We start from the raw sequence: 15,601 nt of genomic DNA, 5'->3' as shown, positions 1-15,601 counted from the left end.
CCATTACAACTGTGCATGCTGAAACAGTGGAATGGGGACTATACAGACTTGTCTCCAGTGATTCAAGTAGATCAGAAGACCAGAGACTCACTCCGTTGGTGGCTAACCCTGGACCACCTGTTCCAGGGAATGAGCTTCCGCAGACCAGAGTGGGTCATCGTCACGACCGACGCCAGTCTAGTGGGCTGGGGCGCGGTCTGAAAACCCCTGAAGGCTCAGGGACTATGGTCTTGGGAAGAGTCTCTTCTCCCGATAAACATTCTGGAACTGAGAGCGATATTCAATGCTCTCAGGGCTTGGCCTCAACTAGCAAAGGCCAGATTCATAAGATTCCAATCAGACAACATGACTGTTGCTTATATCAATCATCAAGGGGAACAAGGAGTTCCCTGGCGATGAAAGAAGTGACCAAAATAATAAAATGGGCAGAGGATCACTCCTGCCACCTATCTGCGATCCACATCCCAGGTGTGGAAAACTGGGAGGCGGATTATCTGAATCGTCAGACATTCCATCCGGGGGAGTGGGAACTCCACCCGGAGATCTTTGCCCAGTTGACTCAATTATGGGGCATTCCCGATATGGATCTGATGGCGTCTCATCAGAACTTCAAGGTTCCTTGCTACGGGTCCAGATCCAGGGATCCCAAGGCGACTCTAGTGGATGCACTAGTAGCGCCTTGGACCTTCAACCTAGCCTATGTGTTTCCACCATTTCCTCTCATTCCCAGGCTGGTAGCCAGGATCAAGCAGGAGAGGGCCTCGGTGATCTTGATAGCTCCTGTGTGGCCACGCAGGACTTGGTATGCAGACCTGGTGAATATGTCATCGGCTCCACCATGGAAGCTACCTTTGAGACAGGATCTTCTAGTACAAGGTTCATTCGAACATCCAAATCTAGTTTCCCTCCAGCTGACGGCTTGGAAATTGAATGCTTGATTCTATCAAAGCGTGGGTTTTCAGATTCTGTGATAGATACTCTAGTTCAAGCCAGAAAACCGGTAACTAGAAAAATTTACCATAAAATTTGGAAAATATATATCTGCTGGTGTGAATCCAAGGGATTCTCATGGAATAAGATCAAAATTCCTAGGATCCTTTCCTTTCTACAAGAGGGTTTGGATAAAGGATTATCAGCGAGTTCTCTAAAGGGACAGATTTCTGCTTTATCTGTCTTATTACACAAACGACTGGCAGCTGTGCCAGATGTTCAAGCATTTGTTCAGGCTCTGGTTAGGATCAAGCCTGTTTACAGACCTTTGACTCCTCCCTGGAGTTTAAATCTAGTTCTTTCAGTTCTTCAAGGGGTTCCGTTTGAACCTCTACATTCCATAGATATTAAGTTGTTATCTTGGAAAGTTTTGTTTTTGGTTGCTATTTCTTCTGCTAGAAGAGTTTCTGAGTCATCTGCTCTGCAGTGTTCTCCGCCCTATCTGGTGTTCCATGCAGATAAGGTTATTTTGCGTACTAAGCCTGGTTTTCTTCCAAAGGTTGTTTCTAACAAAATTATTAACCAGGAGATAGTTGTTCCTTCTTTGTGTCCGAATCCAGTTTCAAAGAAGGAACGTTTGTTACACAATTTAGACGTAGTCCGTGCTCTAAAATTCTATTTAGAAGCTACAAAAGAGTTCAGACAAACTTCTTCTCTGTTTGTCGTCTATTCTGGTAAAAGGAGAGGTCAAACTTCTACCTCTTTCTTTTTGGCTTAAAAGCATCATCCGATTGGCTTACGAGACTGCCGGACGGCAACCTCCAGAAAGAATCACAGCTCACTCCACTAGGGCTGTGGCTTCCACATGGGCCTTCAAGAACGAGGCTTCTGTTGATCAGATATGTAAGGCAGCGACTTGGTCTTCACTGCACACTTTTGCCAAATTTTACAAATTTGATACTTTTGCTTCTTCGGAGGCTATTTTTGGGAGAGAGGTTTTGCAAGCCGTGGTGCCTTCTGTTTAGGTAACCTGATTTGCTCCCTCCCTTCATCAGTGTCCTAAAGCTTTGGTATTGGTTCCCACAAGTAAGGATGACGCCGTGGACCGGACACACCAATGTTGGAGAAAACAGAATTTATGCTTGCCTGATAAATTACTTTCTTAAACGGTGTGTCCGGTCCACGGCCCGCCCTGGTTTTTTAATCGGGTTTGATTAATTATTTTCTCTAACTACAGTCACCACGGCACCCTATGGTTTCTCCTGTTTTTTTTTCCTCCTGTCCGACGGTCGAATGACTGGGGTGGGCGGAGCCTAGGAGGGACTATGTGGACAGCTTTGCCATTTCCTGTTGGGGAAGAGATATTCCCACAAGTAAGGATGACGCCGTGGACCGGACACACCGTTGGAGAAAGTAATTTATCAGGTAAGCATAAATTCTGTTTTCTACATTAAAATTTAAGCTTGAACACCTCCGCGTGTTGCTTAGGGAGGTTTTAGCTGCTCTGAATGACTGTGATACCATTGCAGTGCCAGAGAAATTGTGTAGACTGGATAAATACTTTGCAGTGCCGGTGTGTACTGATGTTTTTCCAAATACCTAAAAGGTTTACAGAAATTATTAATAAGGAATGGGATAGACCAGGTGTGCCGTTCTCTTCCCCTCCTATTTTTAGAAAAATGTTTCCAATAGACGCCACCACATGGGACTTATGGCAGACAGTCCCTAAGGTGGAGGGAACAGTTTCTACTCTAGTAAAGCGTACTACTATCCCTGTCGAGGACAGTTGTTGGTTGTTTTTTTTTTTTATGGATCCAATGGATAAAAAATTAGAGGTTACCTTAAGAAAATATTTATTCAACAAGGTTTTATCCTACAGCCCCTTGCATGCATTGTCCCTGTCACTTCTGCTGTGGCGTACTGGTTTGTGTCTCTGGAAGAGGCTTTACAGGTAGCGACTCCATTGGATGACATACTTGGCAAACTTAGAGCACTTAAGCTAGCCAATTCTTTTATTCTGATGCCATTGTTCATTTGACTAAACTAACGGCTAAGAATTCTGGTTTTGCTATACAGGCGCACAGAGCGCTATGGCTTAGATCATGGTCAGCTGACGTGACTTCAAAATCTAAGCTACTTAACATTCCCTTCAAGGGGCAGACCCTATTCGGGCCTGGTTGAAGGAGATTATTGCTGATATCACTGGAGGAAAAGGTCATGCCCTTCCTCAGGACAGGTCCAAATCTAGGGCCAAACAGTCTAATTTTCGTGCCTTTCAAAACTTCAAGGCAGGTGCGGCATCAACTTCCTCTAATAATAAACAAGAGGGAACTTTTGCTCAATCCAAGATGGTCTGGAGACCAAACCAGACATGGAAAAAAGGTAAGCAGGTAAAAAAGCCTGCTGCTGCCTCTAAGACAGCATGAAGGAACAGCCCCCTATCCGGGAACGGATCTAGTAGGGGGCAGACTTTCACTCTTTGCCCAGGCGTGGGCAGAGATGTTCAGGATCCCTGGGCGTTGGAAATTATATCCCAGGGATATCTTCTGGATTTCAAAGCTTCCCCCCTAAAAGGGAGATTTCACCTTTCACAATTATCTGCACACCAGATAAAGAGAGGCATTCTTACACTGTGTACGAGTCCTCCTAGTTATGGGAGTGATCCATCCAGTTCCAAAGGAGGAACAGGGACAGGGTTTTTACTCAAATCTGTTTGTGGTTCCCAAAAAAGAGGGAATCTTCAGACCAATTTTGGATCTAAAGATCTTAAACAAATTCCTCAAAGTTCCGTTGTTCAAGATGGAAACTATTCGTACCATCCTACCACTGATCCAGGAGGGTCAATATATGACTACAGTGGATCTAAAGGATGCTTATCTTCACATTCCGATACACAAAGATCATCATCGGTTTCTCAGGTTTGCCTTTTAAGACAGGCATTACCAGTTGTAACTCTTCCCTTGGGATTAGCTACAGCCCCAAGAATCTTTACAAAGGTTCTAGGGTCACTTATGGCGGTCCTAAGGCCGCGGGGCATAGCGGTACCCCCGTATTTAGACGACATCCTGATACAGGCGTCAAACTTCCAAATTGCCAAGTCTCATACGGACGTAGTACTGGCATTTCTGTGGTTGCATGGGTGGAAAGTGAACGAGGAAATGAGTTCTCTATCCCCAATCACAAGAGTTTCCTTTCTAGGGACTCTGATAGATTCTGTAGAAATGAAAATTCACCTGACTGAGTCCAGGTTATCAAAGCTTCTAAATTCCTGCCGGGTTCTTCATTCCATTCCGCGCCCTTCGGTGGTTCAGTGTATGGAAGTAATCGGCTTAATGGTAGCGGCAATGGACATAGTGCCGTTTGCACGCTTACATCTCAGACCGCTGCAACTATGCATGCTCAGTCAGTGGAGCGGGGATTACACAGATTTGTTCCCTCAACTGAATCTGGACCAAGAGACCAGGGATTCTCTTCTCTGGTGGCTATCTCTGGTCCATCTGTCCAAAGGTATGACCTTTCGCAGGCCAGATTGGACAATTGTTACGACAGATGCCAGCCTTCTAGGTTGGGGTGCAGTCTGGAACTCCCTGAAGGCTCAGGGATTGTGGACTCAGGAGGAGTCTCTCCTTCCATTAAATATTCTGGAACTAAGAGCGATATTCAAGGCTCTTCAGGCTTGGCCTCAGTTAGCAACTCTGAGGTACATCAGATTTCAATCGGACAACATCACGACTGTAGCTTACATCAACCATCAAGGGGGAACGAGAAGTTCCCTAGAGATGTTAGAAGTTTCAAAAATAATTCGCTGGGCAGAGATTCACTCTTGCCACCTATCAGCTATCCATATCCCAGGTGTAGAGCACTGGGAGGCGGATTTTCTAAGTCGTCAGACTTTTCATCCGGGAGAGTGGGAACTCCATCCGGAGGCATTTGCACAACTGATTCATCGTTGGGGCAAACCAGAACTGGATCTCATGGCGTCTCGCCAGAACACCAAGCTTCCGTGTTACGGATCCAGGTCCAGGGATCCCAAGGCGACACTGATAGATACTCTAGCAGCGCCCTGGTCTTTCAACCTGGCTTATGTGTTTCCACCGTTTCCTCTGCTCCCTCGACTGATTGCCAAGATCAAGCAGGAGAGAGCATCGGTGATTCTGATAGCACCTGCGTGGCCACACAGGACCTGGTATGCAGATCTAGTGGACATGTCAACCTTTCCACCATGGTCTCTGCCTCTGAAACAGGACCTTCTACTTCAGGGTCCTTCCAACCATCCAAATCTAATTTCTCTGCGGCTGACTGCCTAGAGATTGAACGCTTGATTTTATCAAAGCGTGGCTTCTCAGAGTCAGTTATTGATACCTTAAGACAGGCACGAAAGCCTGTCACCAGGAAAATTTACCATAAGGTATGGCGTAGATATCTTTATTGGTGTGAATCCAAGGGTTACTCATGGAGTAAGGTCCGGATTGCTAGGATATTATCTTTTCTCCAAGAAGGTTTGGAAAAAGGATTGTCAGCTAGTTAAGCGTCTGGCAGATGTTCCAGACGTTCAGGCATTTTGTCAGGCTTTAGTTAGAATCAAGCCTGTGTTTAAACCTGTTGCTCCACCATGGAGCTTAAACTTGGTTCTTAAGGTTCTTCAAGGAGTTCCGTTTGAACCTCTTCATTCCATAGATATCAAGCTTTTATCTTGGAAAGTTCTTTTTTTTTTTTTTTTTTTTGGTAGCTATTTCCTCGGCTCGTAGAGTCTCTGAGCTATCTGCCTTACAATGTGATTCTCCTTATCTGATTTTTCATACGGATAAGGTAGTCCTGCGTACCAAACCTGGGTTCTTACCTAAGGTGGTATCTAACAAGAATATCAATCAAGAGATTGTTGTTCCATCCTTGTGTTACACAATTTGGACGTGGTCCGTGCTTTAAAGTTTTACTTGCAGGCTACTAAAGATTTTTGTCAAACATCTGTTTGTTGTCTACTCTGGACAGAGGAGAGGTCAAAAGGCTTCGACAACCTCTTTTTCTTTTTGACTAAGAAGCTTAATCCGCTTAGCCTATGAGACTGCTGGACAGCAACCTCCTGAAAGGATTACAGCTCATTCCACTAGAGCTCTGGCTTCCACTTGGGCCTTTAAAAATGAGGCTTCTTTTGATCAGATTTGCAAGGCGACGACTTGGTCTTCGCTTCATATTGTTTCAAAATTTTACAAATTTGATACTTTTGCTTCTTTGGAGGCTATATTTAGGTGAAAGGTTTTACGGGCAGTGGTTCCTGCCTTGTCCCTCCCTTCATCCGTGTACTTTAGCTTTGGTATTGGTATCCCACAAGTAATGGATGATCCGTGGACTGGATACACCTTACAAGAGAAGACACAATTTATGCTTACCTGATAAATTTATTTCTTTTGTGGTGTATCCAGTCCACGGCCTGCCCTGTCATTTTAAGGCAGGTAATTTTTTAAATTTAAACTACAGTAACCACTGCACCCTATGGTTCCTCCTTTCTCGGCTTGTTTTCGGTCGAATGACTGGCTATGACAGTTAGGGGAGGAGCTATAGTACAGCTCTGCTGTGGGTGTCCTCTTGCAACTTCCTGTTGGGAATGAGAATATCCCACAAGTAATGGATGATCCATGGACTGGATACACCACAAGAGAAATAAATTTATCAGGTAAGCATAAATTGTGTTATTGCCTGCATTCTCTAGACATTCCTGTAATTATTCATGAACTTGCTGCATCTGTATATAAAGAGACTGCACCATTGTTCCTGATATCCATATTAACTGGAATACAAATAATCTGCAATATTGAGTGTGATTAATTTATTTTATCCTGTCTGTTGATAACTTTGTTACACTGGGAGTGATTGTTATACTTTGCTATTTGGAGTAGTTACAGCTCAAAGCACCAATATTTAAAGAGACGGTTTGCAATCTCTGCAACACATTGCTGCTATTCCCTTTTGGGCCCTCAGTCTATGAGCAGAACAGGGATTATTTTATTCCTGTATTTTGTGGAACTTGAACCTAATTCCCAACTCTTAACAGAGTCCTGGTATCACAGGGGTACAGAATAGGTTTCAGAGTAAGACCACCTGTGAGAAGTTTCTTTCTCTCACGCATTCCAGTGAACCCAGAGAAAGCACAGGCTTTCCTGAAGTGTGTTTCAGACCTGGAGTTATCTGGGGTAATCGTTCCAGTTCCTTTTCAGGAATAGGGTCTGGGGTTTTATCCAAATCTGTTCATTGTCCCAAAGAAAGAAAATTAATTCAGACCAGTTCTGGATCTAACATTCAAAATGGTGACTATATGGACTATTCTGCCTTTTGTTCAGCAAGGGCATTATATGTCCACAATAGACTTACATGATGCATATCTTCATATTCCGATTCATCCAGATCACTAACCGTTTCTGAGATTCTCTTTTCTAGACAAGCATTACCAATTTGGCCTAGCGACAGCTCCAAGAATCTTTGCAAAGGTTCTCGGTGCCCTACTCTATGTAATCAGAGAACGGGGTATTGCGGCGTTTCCTTATTTAGACGATATCTTGGTACTTGCTCATTCTTTACGTTCTGCAGAATCTTACACAAATCAACTAGTGTTTCTTCAAAGACATGGTTGGAGGATCAATTTACCAAAAAGTTCTTTGATTCCTCAGACAAGGGTAACCTTTTTAGTTTTCCAGATTCAGTATCCATGACTGTCGCTAACAGACAAGAGGCGTCTGAAATTGGTTGCAGCCTGTCGGGACCTTCAGTCTGTCATTCCCTTCAGTAGCTATGTGCATGGAAGTTTTAGGTCTCATGACTGCAGCATCGGACGGGATCCCCTTTGCTCATTTTCACATGAGACCTCTTCAGCTTTGTATGCTGAACCAGTGGTGCAGGGATTATACAAGGATATCACAATTAATATCCTTAAATCCCAATGTTAGACTATCTCTGACTTGGTGGTTAGATCACCAATGTATAGTTCAAGGGGCCTCTTTTGTTCGTCCAACCTGTACGGTGATCACAACAGATGCAGGTTGGGGAGCTGTCTGGGGATCTCTGACAGCACAAGGGGTTTGGAAATCTCAAGAGGCGAGATTACCAATCAATATTTTGGAACTCCGTGCGATTCTCAGAGCTCTTCAGTTTTGGCTTCTATTAAAGAGAGAGCCGTTTATTTGTTTTCAGATAGACAATGTCACAACTGTGGCGTATGTCAATCATCAGGGTATGAAAGAAGTATCCTGGATACTTGTTTGGGCAGAATCCAACTCCTGTCTAATTTCTGCAGTCCATATCCCAGGCAATTAGACAATTGGGAAGCAGATTATCTCAGTCGCCAAACTTTACATCCGGGAGAGTGGTCTCTTCACCCAGATGTGCTTTTTCAAATTGTTCAGATGTGGGGGCTTCCAGAAATAGATCTGATGGCATCTCATCTAAACAAGAAACCTCCCAGGTACCTGTCCAGGGATCCTCAGGCAGAAGCAGTGGATGCATTGACACTTCCCTGGAGTTATCAACCTGCCTATAGTTTTCCGCCTCTAGTTCTTCTTCCAAGAGTGATTTCCAAGATCATCATGGAGCAATATTTTGTGCTGCTGGTGGCTCCAGCATGGGCTCACAGGTTTTGGTATGCGGATCTTGTTCAGATGTCCGGTTGCCAACCATGGCCACTTCCACTAAGGCCAGACCTATCTCAAGGTCCGTTTTTCCATCAGGATCTCAAATCATTAAATTTGAAAGTATGGAAATTGAACGCTTAGTCATAGAGGTTTCTCTGGCTCAGTGATTAATACTATGTTGCAGGCTCGCAAATATCTTTCTATAAAGATTTATTACTGAGTTTGGAAGACTTACATTTCATGGTGTTCTTCTCATAAATTCTCTTGGCATGCTTTTAGAATTCCTAGAATTTTACAGTTTCTTCAGGATGGTTTGGATAAGGGTTTGTCTGCAAGTTCATTGAAAGGATAAATCTCTGCTTTCTTTTTTATTCCACAGAAAAATTGCTAAACTCCCTGATTCATTGTTTTGTACAGGCTTTGGTTCATATAAAGCCTGTCATTAAATCAATCTCTCCTCCTTGGAGTCTTAATTTGGTTTTGAAGGCTTTACTGGCTCCTCCGTTTTGAGCCTATGCATTCTTTGGACATTAAATTGCTTTCTTGGAAAGTGTTTCTTTTGGCCATCTCTTCTGCTAGAAGAGTTTCTGAATTATCTGCTCTTTCTTGAGTCTCCTTTTTTTTCTCATCAGGATAAGGCAGTTTTGCGGACTTCATTTAAATTCTTACCTAAATTTGTGAATTCCAACAACATTAGTAGGGAAATTGTTGTCCCTTCTTTGTCCCCCATCCTAAGAATTCTTTGGAAAGATCTTTACATTCTTTGGATGTGGTGAGAGCTTTGAAATATTATGTTGAAGCTACTAAAGTTTTCAGGAAGACTTCTAGTCTATTTGTTATCTTTCTGGTTCTAGGAAAGGTCAGAAGGCTTCTGCCATTTCTTTGGCATCTTGGTTAAAACTTTTGATTCATCACGCTTATTTGGAGTCGGGTAAATGCCCACCTCAGAGGATTACAGCTCATTCTACTAGGTTAGTTTCCACTTTCTGGGCTTTTAAGAATGACGCTTCAGTTGATCAGATTTCCAAAGCAGCAACTTGGTCTTCTTTGCATACATTTACTAAATTCTACCATTTTTATGTTTTCTGAAGCAGTTTTTGGTAGAAAAGTACTTCAGGCAGCTGTTTCAGTTTGATTCTTCTGCTTATAATTTCAGTTTTTTTTCATTATAAAGATTAAAACTTTTTGATTTGGGTTGTGGATTGTTTTTTCAGCGGAATTGGCTGACTTTATTTTATCCCTCCCTCTCTAAAAAAAGTTCTTCAGGCAGCTGTTTCAGTTTGATTCGTCTGCTTATAATTTTCAGTTTTTTTCTTTTTCCATTATAAGATTAAAACTTATGATTTGGGTTGTGGATTAATTTTTTTTCAGCGGAATTGGCTGTCTATTTTTTTTTTTATCCCTCCCTCTCTGACTCTTGCATGGAGTTCCACATCTTGGGTATTGCTATCCCATATGTCACTAGCTCATGGACTCTTGCCAATTACATGAAAGAAAACATAATTTATGTAAGAATTTACCTGATAAATTCATTTCTTTCATATTGGCAAGAGTCCATGAGGCCCACCCTTTTTATGGTGGTTATGTTTTTTTTTGTATAAAGCACAATTATTCCAATTCCTTTGTTGATGCTTTTTTTACTCTTTCTTTATTCACCCCACTTCTTGGCTATTCGTTAAACTGAATTGTGGGTGTGGTGAGGGGTGTATTTGTAGGCATTTTGAGGTTTGGGAAACTTTGCCCCTCCTGGTAGGATTGTATATCCCATACGTCACTAGCTCATGCACTCTTGCCAATATGAAAGAAATTTATCAGGTAAAATTCTTACTTAAATTTGTTTTCATCCAGTTACTCCCTTGTGGAGTCTTAAATTTGTTTCTCATGGGTTCTTGAAGCCCCTCCATTTGAAACTATGCATGGGTTGAACCTTCTGTATTTTGGTTTAAAGGTTATTTTCTGTCTTGCAAGCCTCCTTTTCTTGATAATTTTTTTTTTCCACACCCTTCAGAACAAGGCTGTGCAACAAAGAAGTTGGTATCTTTCTTCCAAAGGTGGTATCTGTAGATATTAATTGGGAAATTTTGGTTTCTTACTTATGCTCCTAGGAACTAGGAGCAACCTCTTTGCAACCTTGATTGTGTGGGCTCTAAAGTTCTATGTGGAAGACACACAATTCTTCTCTTTTCTCTTCCTTGTTGTGTTTTTGGCGGAAAGGTATCTTACCTGTATGGCCCCTCCCCTCTATTTCTTGGTGGACTTCACGTCTAAGGTATAAGATACCACATGTGGTGAACTTGTGGGCTCTCATTTATGAAAATAAATAGAACACATTTTATGCTTACCATGATGAGAGTCCATGAGACTCACTTTTTTTTCCCTATATGGTTGTCCAAAAGACTCCTTTTTATACTTAAAAGGATTATCTATCTTTTAAAACCATAACAAGTCTGGTGTAGACTGTCCCCTTTTTATTACCATTCCCCAGTTTTGCATAACCAACACGGTTATATTAATACACTTTTCACCTCTGATTACCTTGTATCTAAGCCTCTTCGGACAGCCCCCTGATCATATTACTTTTTATTTATTATCTATTTGACTTGCATTATAGCCAATTAGTGCTATGTTGTGCTGACTCTTAAATAACTCAACTGGCGTATGCACAATGTTGTCTATGACCCACATGAACTAGCAGTCTCCTGTTGTGAAAAGCAAATAAAGCATGAGGCTGTCTGTAGTGGCTTAGAAACAGGCAGAAATGTAGAGGTTTAAATGTTTAAAGTGTGTATATATAACAATTTTGGTTGTGCAAAAGCTTGTGAATGGGTAGTAAAGGCATTTATCTAACTTTATAAACCATAACAATTTTTTTTTTTTCCTTCTGCTGGCTATATGTATGACTAACTAGATTCTGGGAGAGTGGTTGGGATTAACTCTGGTATGTAGGGGTGACTCATCTGCAATCAATTAATCGTTGTTTCCCCGATTAGTTAATTGCAGATGAGTAATCTGTCAATCAAATGCTGAAAATGGCGACCAGAAGCTTCAGCTATTATCCGTTGTAGCGTTTATAGTGAAATAGCTCTAAAGATAAGTATATCCCTAACGATTTCATGAAAGAAACTCATTCATTTTTGAACTGCTATCGTTTCACTTTATGCAATATGTTTAACTTGACATTCACTTTAAAGATAATGTATACATATGGTTAATTTATCTATTCTCTGCAAATAATGCTTTGTTTTTGTTTTTTTTTTGCCAAGCTTGCCTTCGACTCCAAAGGCCTCTGGATGGTATGGAACAATCTGTCCAGCTATGAGTTGTGCAATTTCCCCACCTCTGCTGAGCGAACTTCCTGCAGGCTCTCCTTTACTATTCACTTGTGGAAATGTGGGGTCACAAGTGGCATGACACACTCCTCATGGGAAAGTTAAACTGCACCTTCTTGCAACTGTCTGTTACGTTTGAGACAGTATGCGGTGTCTTTGTTTACGTTAATGCATTTACATATACATTCCGTTTTTAAGGCACGTAAACCTTGGCCTTGGATACAGGCAGCATCCTTAAGATACTCTTACTATATAAGTTGTCTTAAGGAGTCTAATGGCAGCTGAAGACTTCTTTGCTTGTTAAAGGAAGTATAAATGCATTTTGCACCTATGTACTCTCTACCATATTAAATTCCATCAAGAAACATTAGAAGGCATCAAACATATGAGCAAAGCAAAATGTCATAACATTTCAGAGAATGTCTACTATTTACTGGGATTGTATTGGGACAACTTTAAAATCTGACATTTGTTTTCACTCTCAAAGTGAATTCATCTTGTGTTTAATTCTTAAAGGCATTTTTTTTTTTTTTTTTTAATGCTAGCACTTTGACCAATACAAACAATAGGCTGCGTTTTTTGTTTTTTTTTTAGGCTTCCCCAACGGCTTTTCAATGCCCTTCCTTGTAACAAAATGCATATAACTTATGTATTGATAGGCAGCCGTTTGATATTAGCTGTGAATCGAATTGCTCCCATGTTTTCTGAAAGGATGGAAACCTACATTGGCAGTCTTGTGTTACTAATTGGGACCTGTGTGGTCAAAGTTAGCATATAGTCTTTGTGTGTTAGTTTTATTAGAAGTATTGCTGTCTTAGTCATGCATCTTATATGCAGATGTTGAACAGACCTGTTACACCATCTGAAAATGCATTATGTGAAGCAAATGTGTGATTCTTTTCTCATCTCTCAAGCCTAACTGAGCTTTGAGTGTTCTGCAAACTTAAATACCCCTCTTTCTGTAGGACAGCCATGGCTGCAAGTCTACTGAATTCCCTTACTAAGGGAAATGATGGCTCTTTCCATGCATTTGCTTCATCATGAAACTACTAATCCATATTATTTCTGCAGGGCTTTAAAAGTAAGAGATCAGGGTTTATTTTATTTTTTGATTATGTTTGTCAGTTCATATTTACTGTAAATTGCATAATTTTAGTAAGAATGTTCACCCAGTAACTGTAAAAGTTATTGGCGATCTGGTCCGTTAACATTTAACCCTCTTTGGAGCATGCAGGCATTGTAGCGCTTTTGGGGACCAAATGGATGATATTTACTTGATCTAATGGTTAACAAAAAATGAATCGGAGGTTTAAAACAATGCACCGTTCACCTTCTACAACTGTAAAAATCAATTATATTGACAAGCCCTAAGCAGCAAGCACATCTGTTCAGTATTTCCAGTGAATTAGAATATAATTTTGCATTGTAAGATGGATTGTGATTGGCAAGCAAACACTGTCCTTTTTTTATATAGTTTGTTTTATGTTATGGAAACTTGGTGGTTTACAATATAACATTGCACTGAATTATATCTATTATATTGTCTCCCTTTTTTTTTTTTTTTTTAAACTGTTAAATTTAAAGCAGTTTATTTTGTATTTGATTTTGACAAAACTAACCTGTTTTGTGGGAATTTGCTTATGTGACAAAGATTTCCAAACCATGTAAAATAATGTTTGAATATCACTGGTGTCATGCAAACCCTGACACACTCTCTCTAGATATTAAAAAGCACAAAATATATAGGGGGTTATTTATACATTGGCAATAGTAAAATGTCACCATTTTAAAAACTGTATTCTGTGTATTCAACCTGATTTTTACACTTGAATATTTGCTTTTTCCGCCAACATTATTCACTGCTCTAGTTTTAAGATCGATAAGCAGATACAATTTGTACAATAATGCTAGAATTACAGTTATATTGAATAAATGTTTTGGGGTCATTTTTTCTTTTAGAGTTTAAAATCTCCTATGAAGAGTCAAAAGAAATCAAGGAGAGGTTGTGTGTTTTTTTTTTGTTTTGTTTTTTTTTGTTTTTTCTATTTGAATTTATTTGGCAAATTGCAAAACAGTAGATTTTTTCAGATTACAAAGAAAAGGGGCATAATTGGTCAAAATGGGGAAATTGATAGCCAATAATATCATTAACAAAAGTTAGTTTAAATAATGTCTTAATGTGTTTTTAGCTTTGCAACTCCAGTTATGCCAAAATCTTTATACATCTAGTCCTAAACTTAATAGTTAAGTGATTGGTGCTGCTGTAAAAATTCTAGCATACTTGTTCATTTAGATTTTACCAGTGCAGTGCTGTTTATGGTGCCTAACGACTGGTGTGCATTTTATTTTCTTCTGTAATTAATAAGCTGCCAAAATCTAGCAGTGTTTTTACTAGTTTTCCTAAATAGAATCTTTCCGTCAGTGTAGATTCCACAATCATCTATATATTTGACTAACTCTGCTTGCGCTAAAAAATATGGGCTCAAGGCTACATATATATGAACCAATTGCTTTATTTTGGAGTCTAGTGTTAAGCTTAACCCATTTTCTTAGCTGCTCTAGCAAATGTCCGCCCCTCACCAAAGAATTTTATATTTATTTTTTTTCTTCTAATTTGGCATAGGTCAATTTTTACTTATGTTTTGAAGCACTTTGTGCACTTTAATGTGTTTGGAGAATGAGTGTTACTGCTAAATAAATTGTAAAAGCTCATTTGTCTCCTTACACACTGGCACTCTTAGTTCTTCCATCAGGAATAAAAATCTACATCCCTTCTTAAATCTAACGAGAGCCTTTTTTCATAATGTGAACATTGAAAGATTTCTCTCAGAATGTTGTATGTTAAACCATGCCTATGCCCCCCTTACTTTCTACATTCTATTCATTTAGTAGCATGGTCCTGGTATATGACAGCAAGAGTGCCCTTTGTCCTTTGTGTTCTTTTTAGCCACAATAAAGAAGTGAAATGGAAGGGGGGGTCCAGGTGACCAGCTTAACATAAACGTATATTTAAAAAATGCTAAACCTCTTTACATTGCATAAACCTTTGAGTTTTAGAAAGGGCTATAAATTGTAACTAGTACTAGAATATCCCGTTTTTTAAATAGGTGTGTTTTTGTTTTGTTTTTTTATTAAATGTCATGAACAGTGATGGACCAGTATAATCGGGTACTGTCTATTAATGACAATGTAATTACTAGATGATCAGGTACTTTAAATATACTTTTCAGATTTTTTTTTATTTTTTTTTGTCATTTTACCCAGTGTTTTCTTGACTTACTATGTACATTTTGAAACCAGTGATTAGCTGGTTAAAGTAACCAATGAATGTAAAAAATGTTGGTAACAAAATTGTAATCCAGCACTACCATTTGTCAATAAAGTTTTATCTGCACCTGAATTAAGTGGTTTTTTTGTTTGGTTTTTTGTGCTTATCCATTAGAAAGCATAATTTCAAAAGGCATTTTATGTTCTAGAATCCCCCCCCCCCTCAAAAATGTCATATAAAGTAATTTTGTTCTATAGTGAAATTTTTTTGGTGTGTTTGTTTTTTTGTTTTTTTTGTCAAATGGTTTAAAACAATAGTTCTGGAAGATGGGGTAGGAAGATATTTGAGTACTTTATGGTTTGTTTTAAAGGCTGATCATTTATTATATTCTCAAACTAATGGTCTGATAGTAACTGAATTTAACACACACACAAAAAAAATATTTCTTGATAAAT

At 39.9% G+C, this 15,601-nt stretch overlaps 1 protein-coding gene across 1 annotated transcript in view; it reads left to right on the top strand.

The window, feature by feature from the left end:
- Window positions 1-15,278, top strand: part of GPR137C (G protein-coupled receptor 137C) — a 77,145-nt gene extending 61,867 nt beyond the window's left edge. Inside the window, exon 7 of the mRNA XM_053697615.1 lies at window positions 11,813-15,278. Within this exon, the coding sequence (XP_053553590.1) occupies window positions 11,813-11,960 (148 nt within the window). The 3' untranslated portion in view covers window positions 11,961-15,278. The remainder of the gene's footprint in view (window positions 1-11,812) is intronic.
- Window positions 15,279-15,601: the final 323 nt, after the last annotated feature.

Source organism: Bombina bombina, chromosome 1, assembly GCF_027579735.1.
Source record: "Bombina bombina isolate aBomBom1 chromosome 1, aBomBom1.pri, whole genome shotgun sequence".
Classification (NCBI taxonomy): Eukaryota; Metazoa; Chordata; class Amphibia; order Anura; family Bombinatoridae; genus Bombina; species Bombina bombina.
Note: the sequence above shows the minus strand (reverse complement) of the source record. Positions and strands in the feature narration are given on the sequence as shown.